The 17,561-nt window shown below is 33.5% G+C and overlaps 3 protein-coding genes, 1 long non-coding RNA gene, 1 other non-coding gene and 1 pseudogene across 5 annotated transcripts; 4 read left to right on the top strand and 2 right to left on the bottom strand.

Moving 5' to 3' along the window:
- LOC104789387 lies at positions 502–2,285 on the top strand (annotated as a pseudogene).
- On the top strand, positions 5,788–7,747 carry LOC104787206 (E3 ubiquitin-protein ligase SPL1-like). Its single transcript, XM_010512737.1, has 11 exons — positions 5,788–5,861; positions 5,950–5,993; positions 6,071–6,192; positions 6,274–6,369; positions 6,470–6,610; positions 6,693–6,758; positions 6,857–6,969; positions 7,052–7,189; positions 7,271–7,310; positions 7,456–7,544; positions 7,645–7,747. Exons 1-11 carry the CDS (start codon positions 5,788–5,790, stop codon positions 7,745–7,747), a joined length of 1,026 nt encoding a protein of 341 aa, XP_010511039.1.
- Positions 8,269–8,350, bottom strand: TRNAS-AGA. Its single transcript has one exon. It is a non-coding gene; the product is annotated as a tRNA-Ser (tRNA).
- LOC104787205 (mitogen-activated protein kinase 2) lies at positions 9,475–11,517 on the top strand. Its single transcript, XM_010512736.2, has 3 exons — positions 9,475–9,660; positions 10,012–10,442; positions 10,524–11,517. Exons 2-3 carry the CDS (start codon positions 10,020–10,022, stop codon positions 11,229–11,231), a joined length of 1,131 nt encoding a protein of 376 aa, XP_010511038.1. The 5' UTR covers positions 9,475–9,660; positions 10,012–10,019; the 3' UTR covers positions 11,232–11,517.
- LOC104787204 lies at positions 13,822–15,465 on the bottom strand. Its single transcript, XR_767811.2, has 3 exons — positions 14,530–15,465; positions 14,291–14,422; positions 13,822–14,179 (listed from the first exon to the last, which is right to left on the bottom strand). It is a non-coding gene; the product is annotated as an uncharacterized LOC104787204 (long non-coding RNA).
- On the top strand, positions 15,799–17,025 carry LOC104787203. Its single transcript, XM_010512734.2, has one exon. It carries the CDS (start codon positions 16,039–16,041, stop codon positions 16,693–16,695), a length of 657 nt encoding a protein of 218 aa, XP_010511036.1. The 5' UTR covers positions 15,799–16,038; the 3' UTR covers positions 16,696–17,025.

The following is a 17,561-nucleotide window of genomic DNA, read 5'->3' as shown; positions in this document are numbered from 1 at the left end:
CTAATATCTTTAGAATATATACAATTAGTAGAACATGTATTCTAAATGTTGCAGAATAATTTTTTTTCAATGTTAAAACACCAAATTTTCATCAAAAACACATTATAGCAACCTCTTTCTTATTTTTAGACTTTGTTTTTAGGTGATTGAAATTTTAAAATTGCTTAAAAGTTGGTTTCATTTTTTTAAAGGGTAATTTAGGCATAGTGGCAAATTTAGCGTAAAAAGTATAATGGGACAAATTGAAGAAAAAATGTACTTTTAAATCAATTTTCCCTTAAATAAATCTAGATATTGGTAAAATTGACAATATTTCTGCATTAATTAGTACTATTTTATTACATAGAAAAAATAAAGGATTTGAGTTTTTATTTTTATTTTGCTCTATTTAAAAGGTTTAGGGCTTAGTTAACAAACAATTAAATCCCTATTTTGGCGACGGATGATCTTCTCATCACTCTTCTTTCTGCTTAAAATCAGTGTATCCAGTGGAAGAAGAAGATGATACATTTGGCTGGGTTTACATGTTGCTTAAGCGGCGTAGCTTTTTATCTTCTCAGCTGTAATACAGGAAGGTTAGGGTTTTTCCTTTTTCTTGGTTGTCTTTTACTATTTACAATCACCTTTTTTTCTTATGTTCGGTGATAATGTTCTTTTATCCTCTTTCGTGCGAGACAGAGTTGTCAAATCAATCACTAGAGTTTACCACCTCAAGGATTTGGGTATGTATGTTCCTTGAGCGTTAAGAAATGATTGAATTATTGCATTGTACGGTTGTACCGTATTTGACTTTTAGGTTGATGGGTTTTGGTTATGTTTGTGATCTCTTTCGTTTTTTCTTCATCAGAAAATTTGGTAGAAGGGGAGAGCAAGGTGTTACCTTTGGTCATAGTATCAGGAAGTGTTGGCTCTGAGACACCTATTAAGTGTGAGCATAGTGACGTACTAAGTGTTTTTGTCAAGAAAACGGTATGTATGAAACTGGATGGATCGTATGTTAGAGATTGTAAAAGCCTTTACATAATCTATTAACTTTTAGTTTTTAATAAAACGCTTCTTTAGGCAGAACAACAGGTTTTGAGACGTAATTGGAGGTTTTCATGGGTTCGAGATATTACATTTATGCAGCCGATGACTAAAGAAGTCCCCTTTTCCACTTTTCATTTACTTGTGTTTGGAGAATGCTAATATGTTGTGGCACCATGATTGTGTACAGAAACTTGGAGTAAGACACATCGAGAGCGTTGTCCCTATCGGTACACCGCTTACAGTTGTTGGTGAGGTAATATATACTATTACTAATTTACTAGTTTTCAAGTTGACGGTCGAAGTTAGGGTCCTTATCTGTTAGCGCTCATCTCATGTTTGTTATGTTTCTTACGGCCATGTTAACAGGCTGTTAAGGATGACATGGGGAATTAATGTCAGGATTCAAAAACCTGAACAAGGACCTTTTTACGTCTCTTATACACCGTTCGGTCCCTCTAAATGGGGAGAATATTCAAGGTTGTTTCTTTTCTCAGTTTTGCCTTTTATTAATTTCTTTGAACACTATGTTTGAAAAAGTCTAAAAATTTATCTTTTTTGGCAGGGGGTTCAAGTATGCCTCCATGGGTTTCACTATTCTTGGTGTGATTCTCCTTTATAAGCCTGTGATTAAATATACTCTAAAGAGAATTGAAGATGTTCGAGAGAGAAGGAGGCGGCGACAATTGTTACTGAATACGACCAATAGGTATGTTGCAACTTAACCAAAGCCTCATATAAATTGGAAATAAATAGTCATTCTTAAGTCAAGTGTTGAGCAATTTGTTGTGCAGAGTTGTTGATGCAGCTGCTACGACAGCCGAACCAGTAACTAGAGGTAGTATCAACCCATTAGCGTTTATGCTTTGTGGTAATTAACATGTGAATCCTTTTTCAGCATGCTCTTGGAATTGCTCTGCTTAAAATAATTACTCTTACCAGGATTAATAAGGCAACATGAGAACAGCTCAGGTAGTACAAACAGATATGACGATACACCTGATCTGTGTGTGATCTGCCTTGAACGGAAGTATAATGCCGCTTTTGTTAAGTAAGGGCCGGGCACTGCTTTTTCTTAGTAAAAACTCTTGAAACACTTTCATTGATCAGACATGGCAGCTTTTGATTACTCTTTTTGTTTGGTTTGGACTTGTAGGTGTGGTCATGTGTGCTGCTGCATGACATGCTCCTCGCAACTGAGGTCCTGTCCTCTTTGCCGGGAACGAGTAGATCAAGTTTTGAAAGTTTACTGCCATTGAAGGGAAAAAAAAAACTGAGGTATCCTTTGTACTAAACCTTCCGATCTACCAAAACCATTTACCAGTAAACAATCATTAGTCTTGTATATAAAGCCTTGTATTCCGAATTCAGACTAGAACCATTTCTGCATTGTAGATCATGGTTGAACGAAGGAGACAAAAGCTAATAGAAAGCGACCTAATTAGTAATCCCATATGAAATTTCAAGCGTATATTGAAGAACGTTTTCCCGCCTCACCTCAAATACAATTCTCTTCTTACTGACTTCAATAATTACTAGCTCACAGTTTCTTTGATCAATGCAAACAACGAACGCATAATGTCATCGTCTGCACGGCAAATCAGTTTTGCTTTCGCCACCGGGCATATATCATTTGTGTCTATCCCGATAACTAAAGCGGTAGACTTAGTCACACTTCCCCGATAAAGTTTTCTTTTTCTGATTTTTTTGCATACATTATATGGCATTTCGCACTAGTTAATGGCATAACTTGTAATTTCGTTTTTGTATGAACACACTTTCAAGGGTAAAGAGGGTTTAAAAAGTGTACAAGTAATTTCAAGCTTTTATACACCATAATAATAGTCATATGAAAGCTTTTATAAGTTGTTAGACTACTTACTATTTTTTCCAATGTCTAAATGAAAATGAAACCAAAGTTCTATTTATAAATTAAAAAGATTATGATGAATTTTGATATAAAATTATATAATAAAAAGAAAAAATTTGTTTGTTATATAATAATTTATCTTAAATAGAAAAGATGAGATAAAATTCTTAAAACACTCATATTATCCACACTTTTTGGCCAAAATTACTAAGACATGATCCATCGTTCATCACTGTTTTAGTTACACCATATTCGAAGGACTCATATACCAATAAAAATAAAACAAATGTCACAATCTTAACAATTTACTTCCATCAAAAACAAAAATCACTCTATATTAAACGTACATTGTTCGGCCACGTGTTCCAAATGGTTCCAAACAAATTTTGGTTACTTCTATCAGCTTGAAGTACTTGAATCTTTCATGGTTGTTGTATAAGTTTGAAGACCAGCCAGAGCACGATGATAAAAATAGGGTATTGTAACACTAAACTAATATACATAGGTCATGAATGGATAATGTTTTTTTTTAATTCAGTTTTTGATTTGGATTTTAGATTTTAGATTTTGCTATTAGGTTTTTGTTTCAAAAATCTTGATTTTTGGTTTTTGAGAAAAAATAACGTAGAAAAAGTAAAAACTAGATTCTCTAAATTATGGGAGAACTAGAAATCTACTATCGTTAATGGAAGATTATGGCCTTGAATAGTATCTGATTTGTATTAGTTTTTAGCTTTTGATTTTACAAAATCAACTTTTTAAAATTCTAATTTACTTGATTATCAAAAACTATATATAAAAACCAAAAATTAATCAAGTTACCATTCAAGATTTTGCAAAAAATAAAATCTACATCAAAAATCAAGAACTAAAAAAGTCAAAAAAAAAAATCCAAAAACTAAAAACCACTCATTTAAAGTTATCATACGATTCAAACCATAGGATTTAATATATCCCTTATTAAAATGGAAGTACATTTGTTAATATAACATTCTATTTGTAAGATTTACATAATAAACCTCTATCATTTAAATAAATACCACATCATTTTCTTATTAAAACGGAAGTACATTTGTTAATATAACATTGTATTTGTAAGATTTACAGAATAAACCTTTATCATTTAAATAAATACCACATCATTTTCTTATTAAAACGGAAGTACATTTGTTAATATAACATTGTATTTGTAAGATTTACAGAATAAACCTTTATCATTTAAATAAATACCACATCATTTTCTTATTAAAACGGAAGTACATTTGCTAATATAATATTCTATTTGTAAGATTTACATAATAAACCATTACCATTCATGGCCTATAATAAAATAGTTTTCCTAATTTTTAGGGATTCCAATAAAACTTTAAAATCTTGATTGGTATGAAAATGAGATTTGGAAAAACAAAAACCAAAATCTCTTTCAAAATCTACAAAACATTCAATGTGTCTTATAGTAATTCACCCCAAAAAAATGCTACTTCGATAAATCTAAAAGTTTAACTTTTACTTTGTCAATTAATTGGTATGAAAGTGAAGTTTTGAAAAACAAAAACCAAAATCTCTTTCAAAATCTACTAAACATTCATGGTCATAGTCTTATAGTAATTCAACCCAAAAAAATGCTACTTCATAAATCTCAAAGTTAAACTTTAACTTTGTCAACTATATCTTAACCAGGATACACCGCATGACAGTTTTTTTATAATTATTAAAAAATGTATATGTTGTATTTCTCTGTTTGTTTTAATATGTTTTAATTAATATTTAGATTCTAAAATTTTAGATGGATTGTATTTCTTTTTTTGGTATCAGTTAGGATTGGCTTAACACCTCTCATTAAATATTATACTAAAAAAATATTTTGTGTATTTTAGTAGATCAAACCTTAAAAACCTATATAATTATATTTATGTAAACTCTAGCCCATTTCATAACATAATCCGTAAAAAATTACATTTTGTATCAAGTTAAAAGTATCTAAAATATTTAAATTCTGAATATTATTTTAAGTATGTTTTTTGAATATTATAAATACTAACTTCAAATTTTGATATTTATTCAAATAAAATGTTATTTTACCAAATGTATTTTCAATCTACTAAATGTATTTCCAAATTTATAATACAGGGATTATGACTTCTTCATGCAAAATCGTGTTTTTGGGAACAAAATAATTAGTATTGGTTCTCAGCGTTACATCAGTGTCTTCGTTGGAGTACTTTCCCCCTTCATTCGGAGTTTGAAGCTTTGTTGTGAGTCACGGAGTGTATCTTTTCTAAAAGTTTGACCTGCTAGAATTTTGAGACAGATTGTGTGAGGTGCTCGCGATGGTGCAGAATCTTGAAGACAAGCCAGCGTTTTCTAGCCTCCTGGATGACTTCAGTTTGTTCAAGGCTTTCTTCCCATCTTTTACCCTATCTAGGATTCCTCATGCGTCAAACTTGAAAGCGGATTCTCTTGCTCGATCTGCGAGATCTTTTGTATAAGAAATTTCATTTGTAATTTTTTTCTGTCCGATTTGGATAATAAATTTCCTTTTAATTAATGTTTGGTTGAAAAAATAAAATTAGTATTGGTCAATTGAAAAAATAAAATTAGTATTGGTCAACCCATAAATTTCAGCATTAATTAGTTTTTTTTTTTTTTAAAGATTCAGAAGAGAACAAAATGAATTGGGTTTGTTTTGTCATATTTAAAAGGTTTTGGACTTAATTAACAATTAATCCCTATTTTGGCGACTGATGTGATGATCATCATCATCATCACTCGACTTCACTCTTCCCTGAAAGTTTTGATCGGTTACTAATTTCTCGACGAACGAATGAAGTAAACTGCCGACAAATAGTGATTTTCGTAAAGGGATCAGTGTGCCCCGGTGGAAGAAGAAGATGCTACATTTGGCTGGGTTTACATGTTGCTTAGGCGGCGTCGCTCTTTATCTTCTCAGCCGGAGCACTGGCAGGTTAGGGGGTTTTCTTTTTTTGCGATCACTTTCTCTTTTTTCATTGTTCGGTGATAATGTTCTTCTCTACCTCTTTTGTGCGAGACAGAGTTGTCGATTCAATCAATAAGGTTTACCACCTCAAGGATTTGGGTATGTATTGTTTCTGCAATTCAATTTTAGGGGTTTTTGATTATGTTTTTAGTATCAATCTTTCGTTTTTTCTTCAGAAAAATTGGTAGAAGAAGAGAGCAAGGTGTTACCTTTGGTCATAGTATCAGGAAGTCTTGGCTCTGAGACACCTATTAAGTGTGACCACAGCGACCTACTCGGTGTTTTTGTCAAGAAAACGGTATGTATGAAATTAGATGAATCGTATATTAGATATTGTAAAAGCTTTTAGATGGTATGTTTTAAAACAATGATTCTTCAGGCAGAACAACAGGTTTTGAGTCGTAATTGGAGGTTTTCATGGGTTCAAGATAGTACATTTATGCAGCCCATTACTAAGGAAGTCCCGTGGTATCTGGTATTGTATAGTCAGTTGGAATTTTGAGTTTGATAAGCCAACTTCTGTGTTGTGGACTTTGGATTAGAGTGTTTTACTAAAGTCATTGGTTGTTCGATAGGACGATGAGACAGGTCGTGTGGATGTAGCTGTATCTCAAGGTGAAATAGGCTTGGCGTTGACGGTTGGAAGTGATGTATTCGAAAAGTCAGAGCCGGTATCGCTTGTTCAAAGAATGTTGGATTATCTTAAAGGCCTTCAGGTCTTTCCTTTCCTTCCACTTTTCATTGATTTGCTTTTGTTTGGACGATGCTAATATGTTGTGGCACCATTATTGTCTACAGATACTTGGGGTAAGACGCATTGAGCATATTGTCCCAATTGGTACACCGCTTACAGTTGTTGGTGAGGTATGTCTTTTATTCTTTACAAGTCATAAATCTCCTATATATCAAAATACGTTTTACATCTCTCAGTTTTGTTGTGTTGCTTACGGCCATGTTAACAGGCTGTTAAGGATGGCATGGGGAATGTCAGGATTCAAAAACCTGAGCAAGGACCTTTCTACGTCTCTTCTATACCGCTCGATCAGCTCTTCTCTAAATTGGGAGAATGGTCAAGGTTGTTTCTTTTCTCTGTTTTGCCCTGTTCTTTTTCTTCGAATACTATGATTGAAAAGTCTAAAAGGTGTATTTTTTGGCAGGAGGTTCAAGTATGCCTCCATTGGTTTAACTGTTCTTGGTGTGATTCTTCTTACAAAGCCTGTGATTAAATATACTCTAAAGAGAATTGAATATATTCGAGAGAGAAGGCGGCGGCAGCGGCAGTTGTCACTGGATAGGTATGTCGCAGCTTAACCAAAGTCACATAAATTGAAAATAATTAGTCATCACAAGTTTAAGTGTTGAGCAATTTGTTGTAGAGTTGTTAATACAGCTCCTACTCCTAGGAGAGCCGAACCTGTAACTAGAGGATTAATAAGGCAACATGAGAACAGCTCAGGTAACTCATTAGAGTTTGTAATAACATGTGATACCTTTTTCTGCATACTCTTGGAATTACTCTGCTTACAAGAATTTCTTATCAGGATTAATAAGGCAACATGAGAATAGCTCAGGTGGAACAAGCAGAGATGGCGATACACCTGATCTTTGTGTGGTTTGCCTGGACCGGAAGTATAACACCGCTTTTGTTCAGTAAGGGCACTGCTTTTACTTGTAAAAACTCTTTGAAACTCTCTCACTGTTCAGACATGGCAGCTTTTGATTCCTCTTTTTGTTTGGTTTGTACTTGTAGGTGTGGTCATATGTGCTGCTGCATAACATGCGCCTCGCAACTGAGGATATGTCCTCTTTGCCGGGAACGAATAGAACAAGTTCTGAAAATTTACCGCCATTGAAAGACAAAACCAAGGTCTCACCTTTGGAGGACATTGGACTAAACGCTTTCGATCTACCAAAACCATTTACTAGCAAACAATCTCATTAGTCTTGTATGTAAAGCCTTGTATTTTGAATTCAGACTAGAACCATTTCTGCATTGTAGATCGAGATTGAACGAAAGAGACAAAAGCTAATATAAAATGTGACCTAATCATCTAATCACCTTTGGAGTAGATTGGACTAAACCCTTCCGATCTACCAAAACCATTTACCAGCAAACAATCACATGAGTCTTGTATATAAAGCCTTATATCTTGAATTCAGACTAGAACCATTTCTGCATTGTAGATCATGATTGAACGAAAGAGACAAAAGCTAATAGAAAGTGACCTAATCACCTAATCTCATACAACAAAGCTTGTATTGAAGAAAAAATAATAATATAATAGCTAAATGGTTCGTGAAGTTATGCATGATGCCGTTATGTATTCATCACTTGTTTTTTTCTATTTAAAAAAAAAAAAAAAAGGTTAAAATCCGTGAACGGCAGGATTCGAACCTGCGCAGGCAAAGCCCACATGATTTCTAGTCATGCCCGATAACCACTCCGGCACGTCCACTGGATCAAATTTATTTAAACGAGTTATAGTACTGTTTTAAATGGAATCAAATTGGGCTTAATTAAGCCCAAACTTATTAATGAATGACACAGACAAAAGAGAAACAAACCAGACACAACTGGAACTAAACTAACCAATCAATCCTCTAAATGGTAATGAACGAGAAACTAGAGAGTCAACGGTCAGAGCGTTGACCAAATCTCTCACTCTCACCAGCCCAAATCTCTCCAACTTCCTCTCTCCCCCTCCGCTCAAATCTCACCGGAGATCGTCTCACCGACGAATCTGATTCGTCTCCCAACCGGGTAAGCTCTCTCTGCAAATTCAGATCATTCCAACTCAATCTCATCATCGGATCAAGATTCAGTTTTTATTGTTCCTTTCTCTTAACAAAAGCTTTTAAATGATTAATGAAATCTAAAACATTTACATTCTAGTGATTTGAGAAATCAATTTCATAAACTTAAGCTTAGAGAACCATAAGATCAAAAATTAAAAATTTGATCTTTCATTGTCACTTGTTGAAGCAGTTTTTAAAATTTTGTGTTCAGTACACTTTCAAATTTCTAGGACTTTTATATAACGTGTTAGATCGGTTATTGGATGTTCGAATTCCGAAAAAGTTTCGATCTTTCTTCCATTTTTGTGTTAATAAGGTGGGAGAATGGCGACTCCGGTTGATCCACCAAATGGGATAAGGAACCAAGGGAAACATTACTTCTCAATGTGGCAAACACTTTTCGAGATCGATACCAAATACGTGCCCATCAAACCTATAGGCCGAGGCGCGTACGGTGTAGTCTGCTCTTCTGTTAACAGAGAGAGTAATGAGAGAGTAGCGATCAAGAAGATCCACAATGTGTTTGAGAATCGGATCGATGCGTTGAGAACACTTAGGGAGCTTAAGCTTCTACGTCATCTTCGACATGAGAATGTGATTTCTCTTAAAGATGTGATGATGGCTAATCATAAGAGAAGCTTTAAAGATGTGTATCTTGTTTATGAGNGATCAAATTTATTTAAACGAGTTATAGTACTGTTTTAAATGGAATCAAATTGGGCTTAATTAAGCCCAAACTTATTAATGAATGACACAGACAAAAGAGAAACAAACCAGACACAACTGGAACTAAACTAACCAATCAATCCTCTAAATGGTAATGAACGAGAAACTAGAGAGTCAACGGTCAGAGCGTTGACCAAATCTCTCACTCTCACCAGCCCAAATCTCTCCAACTTCCTCTCTCCCCCTCCGCTCAAATCTCACCGGAGATCGTCTCACCGACGAATCTGATTCGTCTCCCAACCAGGTAAGCTCTCTCTGCAAATTCAGATCATTCCAACTCAATCTCATCATCGGATCAAGATTCAGTTTTTATTGTTCCTTTCTCTTAACAAAAGCTTTTAAATGATTAATGAAATCTAAAACATTTACATTCTAGTGATTTGAGAAATCAATTTCATAAACTTAAGCTTAGAGAACCATAAGATCAAAAATTAAAAATTTGATCTTTCATTGTCACTTGTTGAAGCAGTTTTTAAAATTTTGTGTTCAGTACACTTTCAAATTTCTAGGACTTTTATATAACGTGTTAGATCGGTTATTGGATGTTCGAATTCCGAAAAAGTTTCGATCTTTCTTCCATTTTTGTGTTAATAAGGTGGGAGAATGGCGACTCCGGTTGATCCACCAAATGGGATAAGGAACCAAGGGAAACATTACTTCTCAATGTGGCAAACACTTTTCGAGATCGATACCAAATACGTGCCCATCAAACCTATAGGCCGAGGCGCGTACGGTGTAGTCTGCTCTTCTGTTAACAGAGAGAGTAATGAGAGAGTAGCGATCAAGAAGATCCACAATGTGTTTGAGAATCGGATCGATGCGTTGAGAACACTTAGGGAGCTTAAGCTTCTACGTCATCTTCGACATGAGAATGTGATTTCTCTTAAAGATGTGATGATGGCTAATCATAAGAGAAGCTTTAAAGATGTGTATCTTGTTTATGAGCTCATGGATACTGATCTTCATCAGATTATCAAATCGTCTCAAGTGTTAAGTAATGACCATTGCCAATACTTCTTGTTCCAGGTTTGTTTCCCCTTTGCTTTTACGTTTAGTTTGCATTTGACGTTTGCATTTACTTGTGTTTTTTTTCATTCTTTTGCTTAGTTGCTTCGAGGGCTCAAGTATATTCATTCAGCCAACATTCTCCATCGGGATCTAAAACCTGGTAACCTCCTTGTGAACGCAAACTGTGACTTAAAGATATGTGATTTTGGGCTAGCGAGGACGAGCAACACTAAAGGTCAGTTCATGACTGAGTATGTTGTGACTAGATGGTACCGAGCACCAGAGCTTCTCCTCTGTTGTGACAACTACGGAACTTCTATTGATGTCTGGTCAGTTGGTTGCATATTCGCCGAGCTTCTTGGGAGAAAACCTATATTCCCTGGAACAGAATGTCTAAACCAGATTAAACTCATCATTAACATTTTGGGGAGCCAGAGAGAGGAAGATCTCGAGTTTATAGATAACCCTAAAGCCAAAAGATACATAGAATCACTCCCTTACTCACCAGGGATATCATTCTCACGGCTTTACCCGAATGCGAACGTTCTAGCCATCGATCTGCTTCAGAAAATGCTCGTTCTTGACCCATCTAAAAGGATTAGTGTCACAGAAGCACTTCAACATCCTTACATGGCGCCTTTATATGACCCTAGTACAAATCCTCCTGCTCAAGTTCCTATTGATCTTGATGTAGATGAAGACGAGGATTTGGGAGCAGAGATGATTAGAGAGTTAATGTGGAAGGAAATGATTCATTATCATCCAGAAACTGCAATGATGAACCACAGTGAGCTCTCTGAGTTTTGATGAGATCAAGTGTTTTACAGGTAATTTTTCACAGAGATATCTTACAACTACTTTTCTTTATATCTTTTTCATGTTTGCTTCTTGAAATGTTGTTAATAATAGTATCTAAGAAAAGAAGAACAATGACTTATATAATTATGTGATATGTTTGTGCCATGGAAGCTTTGTTTTGTTTTTGGTTACAAGCTAAAGTGTCTGTAACGTTTTGTATATAAGACTATAAGTGTGTGTGTCCTTAACACTTCATACTCTTACCTCTGATCTTATTATTAGTGCTTTCTATAAAGTCAATATATTTATAGCTGATAAGAGTTTTCCGAATGTTCTTCACATCATAGCTGATTGAGTTGAATATGATTTTGAAGATATATTAACACACGAAGTTGCCTACACTATTTGAGATATATAACTAATTTATTAAATAAAACATATGAATAATTGCATATAGCATATTGGAGTTTTCAATAGAATGTTCCAAATCCAATGTATTGTACATTTCTAAACAATGTTTTTTTGACTTTCATACCTACTCTTGAATTCAAACTTACTCCTTAAGCTGCGTTCCTATTGGATTCATAGGTTGTAGTCTTTTTTGTTTATATACCTAATCAAATGTCTCAATGTCCATTAAATCGTTTAATCAAATATTGTGGAGACTTACTGTCTATCGCACATTCACACACTTAAATTTAACTTAAATGATAGAATTAAAAGATGTCAGTAATACTACTAATTAGGGCTAATTAGTAACTAACATGTATACTTCGGAAAAATATATGATGAGCAGTGTGTGAATAAGAATCTTTTACTTTTATAAATGGAAAAAAATGTAAGAGTGTACTAATTATTGAGACCATTGATGTGAAAAATTCTAGAGCCAAAGAGATAATGATTCTAGAAGATCAATTCAAGTTTTTTAATTGATAGTCAATGAATCCTCATCATCATCCTTTTTTTTTTTTTTTTTTTTAAAAANAACATCATCATCATCATCTCTTTGATTTATGTATTTGATGTCATTGAGCCAATTCTATATTATTCCATCAATTCGATAGTTTGATTAAACTATGATGATGATTAAGCAGTTTACTTGTAGACCTTTATCCAAAACTCATCGAAAGTTGTGATGATTTTGACACACTAGTTTAGGTGATAGATAATTTTTTTTTGCAACTGCTTTGTAAGAATTGTCACAAATGATATTTTCTACTTCAATTATTATACAATTTATACTATGGTCAACAGGTATGAACGTACTTTCAATATAACTTTGTTCTTTTTATCTTTATGCACTTTGTAATACAACATTTAGCTGGAGAAATTTATTGTATACTGTTTCAACTGCTAAAATCAAATTACCAAAAAAAATAGAGAATTTAGCTGAAAACAGCTATAGTTATACTTATCTACTATTCTTTCCAATTTATATTACTTGTCATTCTAGATAATTTCATACATATTAAATAATAAAATACTATAATATATTTATTTATCTTTTTGCTAAACACAAAAACAGTTAATCCATTATATATGTTATCCACTAATAAGCATATAAAATTAATAAATATTATACCTACTTGACAAAGAGTGTAAATTTAAAAGTTTAATTTTGTTTCACAAAAAGACGAATAAATTTCTAAAGATATATTATACTATTTTATTACTAACTTTCAATTATTATTATTTTACTTTTACCTTTTTTTATTAAAAACCAAGTACTCCTTAATATCAGTTTTAGATTTTTATTTTTCTTTTTGCACTACGAAGATATGGATTTATACATATTTTCAAAAGGGTATAAAGTTGGGTTAATGTATCATTTTTTTTTTTTTGCAAAAGTTAATGTATCCTAATCCCACCCTCAGAGACAAGAATTTAACTAACTAGAGATGCAATGTTCAATCTCTTTTGGAGGCACCAGACGCTGTCGCAAGACACACCACTTGCTTATATTTTAATTTCTATCTTCTCTTTTAATATAAGGGGATGATGCCTCCTTAAATGATATGATTTTTTTTTTCCGACAAGTCAAATTTATTGGTATTAAAAATGTTTTCAAAAACATAAACATTCCAAATGTAATACTCCTATATACGCAAAATACAAAAAATTAAAATAAATTTTGATGGAGTAGAAATAACTCGGCTATTATTTGGTAGAACTGTAAACAATATAAATCTGTTACATCCTTTCATCACACACATTTTATTGACAAGTGGTTGACAACTCTAATATTTTTAGCAACATTAGTTAGTAAATTTAAATTTGATGTAGTTGGAAATGATTTCTGGATCATCAGTTGATATGCATGCATATAATAATTATCTAAGTCTTAAACACAGAGCGACAGCCTAAAATATTTTTAATGATATAAAACACGTAGTAACGAGCAAAACAGACAGGTAATTTGTCACATGTGCTTACATAATCGAGAAAATTAATCAAATCCACCGAAAATTATGTGAACAATAATTCCAAACTTTCGAACTAAGTTGACTAAGGGCATCTCCATTGGTAAGTTAATATTTTGAGTCTCTTAAATTTTTTTAAGATTAAACTGTGTACTTTTTAAAAATAAGAACTTTTAGAAGGTTAAATAAAACTATTCTCTCCAATGGTAAAACTCTTATTGGGGTTTTTATTTTTGAAGAAATATCAATTTCAAAATAAAAATGTTGCAAGTACAGACTCTAGAAATCAGAAGACCAGTACGACCACAATGGAGAGGAGGACCGAGGTCATCAGCTTTTCCTCGAGTCAATTGTTGAATTTGGCATCTTTCCCCTTCTTGTTAACACCATCGTCATTGTAACTATTGAAAAGCTCGCTCCTAACCTTTGTAATCTTCACAAACACTTTTGTGGCCTTAACGATTGTGTTGTCAAATAGCCACTTTATGAAATCCATTGCTGCTTTATTCTCCCCAGGAGTGTCATCTGAACTCTCATCTGTTTTTACGAAAAATAGAAAGATAAGACTAGGCAATGAGTTCCCTAATGAAAAGTCTGTTTATGCTTCCTCGGAAATCTACACTAGAAGTAACAAACATAGAAAACCACCTCACAAACTTATGATGTACAGATACAGGGGAGTGTAGGCAAGCAGAACGAATCAGAACCTCCACTATATAACATCCAAACTCCTATGCATAATACTAAATTCATATCCAGCAGCCATAGAACATATGCAGACTACAAAATCAGAAAGGCATAAACAGATAAGGGGAAGGTAAATTGATCACATAACTAAAACAGAAAAGACAAAAAAAAAAACACGATTGAAGGAGATGAACGTTCACCTTCCACGCTGATCAACAAGAAACCAGGTTTTCATGTAAGCATAAACCCATGGAAACTGATAACTTTAAGCAGTGAAAAGGCTCTACAAGCAGCTGAGAAAGCAAAGGAAAGACTGAGAAAACTGAAACCAGTTACCGAGACTGAAGAAGATTCACTTATGCCACTTCCATTAGAGACCAAATTTGGACTTTTGTTAGATCCAGACAACAATACTAACACCGTGTTACCACCATCAACAAGTGCAGCAGTAAAGCTTCAGGTTTCACCAGGAAAATATTAACATACCTTTATTGAAGCGAAGTAATTCATATAAAGAGAATCAACAATCACAAGCATATGTGATTAGCAGAAATGATAACAAAAAGGAAACGTATACCAAATGAGATTTCTGAAGTTAATCACAAAGAGGGAGAACAAAACTTTGCACAGACTTATAAAATACAAACATGATCGAAACAAGAACGAAGAATCCTCAAGCCAATGAACCGTAATAGATCGCTTCGATATTTTCTTCACAGAATCTCTCTCTTCTTCTTCTTCACTTGGCCGATCTCTTCGAGCAAAGTCAGAAGAACTTGCCATCGTGAGAGAGATGAGATCGGACAAAAAAAAAAGTTCCAACCAACCATGTAGTGATACGTCGCTATTAAGAGGCGGCTCTTTAACCTCCTAAATAAGAGGCGGTTGGTGTTATATTTACCATTTTTGATTTAATTTTAATTACATTTGGCATAAGAGCTTCTCAAAGTTTCATCTAAAAGTCTCCGTTGGAGAAGCTCTAACCTAACTCGTCTTTAAACAATGTTTATATTTACCAAACTCTGAAAAAGCACTTATACAGACAAGAAAATTAATTTACAAACTAGTATCAAATGCTTTATGAAAATTAGAACTTGCTTAACCAGAATCTCTGATTGCTAAATTCGATTTACAAACCTATAAATCTCCGTTCCAATATATATATAACATACACACACATCAAATTAGTTGCCATACACACATCAAATTAGTTGTCAAAACATCAATATCTCTATACATAAAATTCCAACAAAATTTTGATTATAAAATTACTTGTGGAAATCTATGAACGAAAAGACTTATTTTTAACTTCTTCTCCAAGGAAGTCAATCAACAAGACCAACACAAACGTTATCACATACGCGATCCATGATGTTCTTTAGTTCTTTATATTCGTAGAAGCTTCTTATTATAATGAATCATCCACATATTAAAAGAGTATAAAAATCTGAGATCTAAAAGATTGACCAAGTTACAACGCTTCATCAGATCCGGTCAAATTCTTAAATCCTTTTTCTCTATTTTAAAAAACCATTATCGTGTCGTGTTACAAAAAGAATATTATTGTCGCGTGAAAAATCTTATAAAATATTAATACAAATCTCTTATAGTATTAATAACAAGGTCGTCTCTCTTGTCTCTTAAAAACCAAATCCTCAAGATTTAAAGAAACCATAAAGAATATCATCAAATCGATCCAAGTAAACAAAATGGTGAGTCCATTTAGATCTCCATGTTCTTCACCAAAAGCATCAAGAAAAGCAAACAAGAACCCTTATTCAAATCGTGGGCTCGACAAGTTCTCTGAGCTTCTCTCCGAGCTGGACGAGAAGAGACAAAGCATATACTCGAAGAAGCTCGACTCCGGCGGCCCACCTCTTGTTCGATTCGTGTTCACGAGCTCTGGCGAATGTGTCCCCGTCGTGATCAGATCATCTTATCTTCAAAAGAAGAACAATAAGAAGAAGAAAGATGTTGTTTCTCCTGATCATAAGGTCAAAACAGAAGAAGTCAACGAAGTTAAAACAGAGGAAATCAAGAAGAACACAGAGCCTGAAACAGAGCAGAAACCGAAACAGAACTGTGTTATAAACGAGAAGCTTAAGAAGATCGCAAGACCGGATCGTTTCTTTCCTATGACTGTGATCTTGGTTCTTGTTTTCTTGGCTTTCTTTGGAAGATCTGTGGCGATTATGTGCACTTGTATCGTTTGGTACTTGGTTCCGACGATTCAAGAACAGAGCGGGTCATCATCATCGTCACTGTCTTACGCGATGAAGAAGAAAGATTTCGCTAGGAAACTGAGTATTGAAAACAGAGCATCGTTTAATCCAAGAACTGTTCGTGATCATTCTCCTCGCAAGTAGTAGAACAAGTTTTTTTTTGGCTGCTCGTGAAAAAAACCGCGTGACCGAGCAAAGAAAACAAAAAGAAGTTTTCTTTCTCTTTTTTTTTGTTGTCTTTGTCAAAAGTTTTTTTTGGTTTGGTTACTCTTTTGTTAATTCTCTGTTTTGTTCATAGTTGTTGAATTTAGAGACAGCTGAATTAGCAGAAACATGTGTATCTTTATTTATTTGCTTCCTTTAGGTTTTCTGATGTTTATAGATGTAAATATGCAATTGCAAGATGTGTTACATATTATCTACTCAAGCATACTTAAACTGATAATACAAAAATCCCAACTTTTTTGCTTTTTACTTTTTGGGGATCTTTTTCTATGTTTTGTTTTGTGTTTCTTAATTGGTATGTTGTGGATTGGGTTATCCATTGGTCATATATAGATCGTCATGTTCTTGAACCAAACGATTTGATAAAACCAAATAGACCGTGAATGAACTAGTTCTCATATGCCAGAATTTACATGACAATGTTCATATACATTGTACCCGTTTTACTTTACCTTAGACCTGGTAGACTAATATGTGACATGTACGCCAACGATAGATAATACAATCCATAACACACCAATCAAGAAACTTAAAAGAATAACGATAGAAAGTGGCATATATATAAGTACATTGATCAAAAGTCATCAGCAATTTATTTATTTATGTATCTTATTGAATTGAAACAATGACAGATATGTTTATAGATAAACCCCCTTTTTTTTTTTTAATGCAAACCATAGTTTATTTTTATTTTTAAAGCTAGAGAGATAAGATTTGATAGGAGAACCAAAAAAGAAGTGATGATTATGTAGAAGAACCAAAACTTCACATGCATGTCAACTTAT

The sequence above is a fragment of the Camelina sativa genome, chromosome 5, assembly GCF_000633955.1.
Source record: "Camelina sativa cultivar DH55 chromosome 5, Cs, whole genome shotgun sequence".
Classification (NCBI taxonomy): domain Eukaryota; kingdom Viridiplantae; phylum Streptophyta; class Magnoliopsida; order Brassicales; family Brassicaceae; genus Camelina; species Camelina sativa.
This window is presented reverse-complemented; position numbering and strand designations above follow the sequence as displayed.

What these genes read in the sequence shown, in the direction of transcription:
- LOC104787203 (XM_010512734.2), top strand. Translation starts at nt 16,039, where the DNA reads ATGGTGAGTCCATTTAGATCTCCATGTTCTTCACCAAAAGCATCAAGA.
- LOC104787205 (XM_010512736.2), top strand. Translation starts at nt 10,020, where the DNA reads ATGGCGACTCCGGTTGATCCACCAAATGGGATAAGGAACCAAGGGAAA. An exon ending in GCCAATACTTCTTGTTCCAG is followed by an intron (nt 10,443 to 10,523) that starts GTTTGTTTCCCC and finishes TCTTTTGCTTAG; the next exon opens with TTGCTTCGAGGGCTCAAGTA.
- LOC104787206 (XM_010512737.1), top strand. Translation starts at nt 5,788, where the DNA reads ATGCTACATTTGGCTGGGTTTACATGTTGCTTAGGCGGCGTCGCTCTT. An exon ending in AGGAAGTCCCGTGGTATCTG is followed by an intron (nt 6,370 to 6,469) that starts GTATTGTATAGT and finishes GTTGTTCGATAG; the next exon opens with GACGATGAGACAGGTCGTGT. An exon ending in TATAACACCGCTTTTGTTCA is followed by an intron (nt 7,545 to 7,644) that starts GTAAGGGCACTG and finishes TTGTACTTGTAG; the next exon opens with GTGTGGTCATATGTGCTGCT.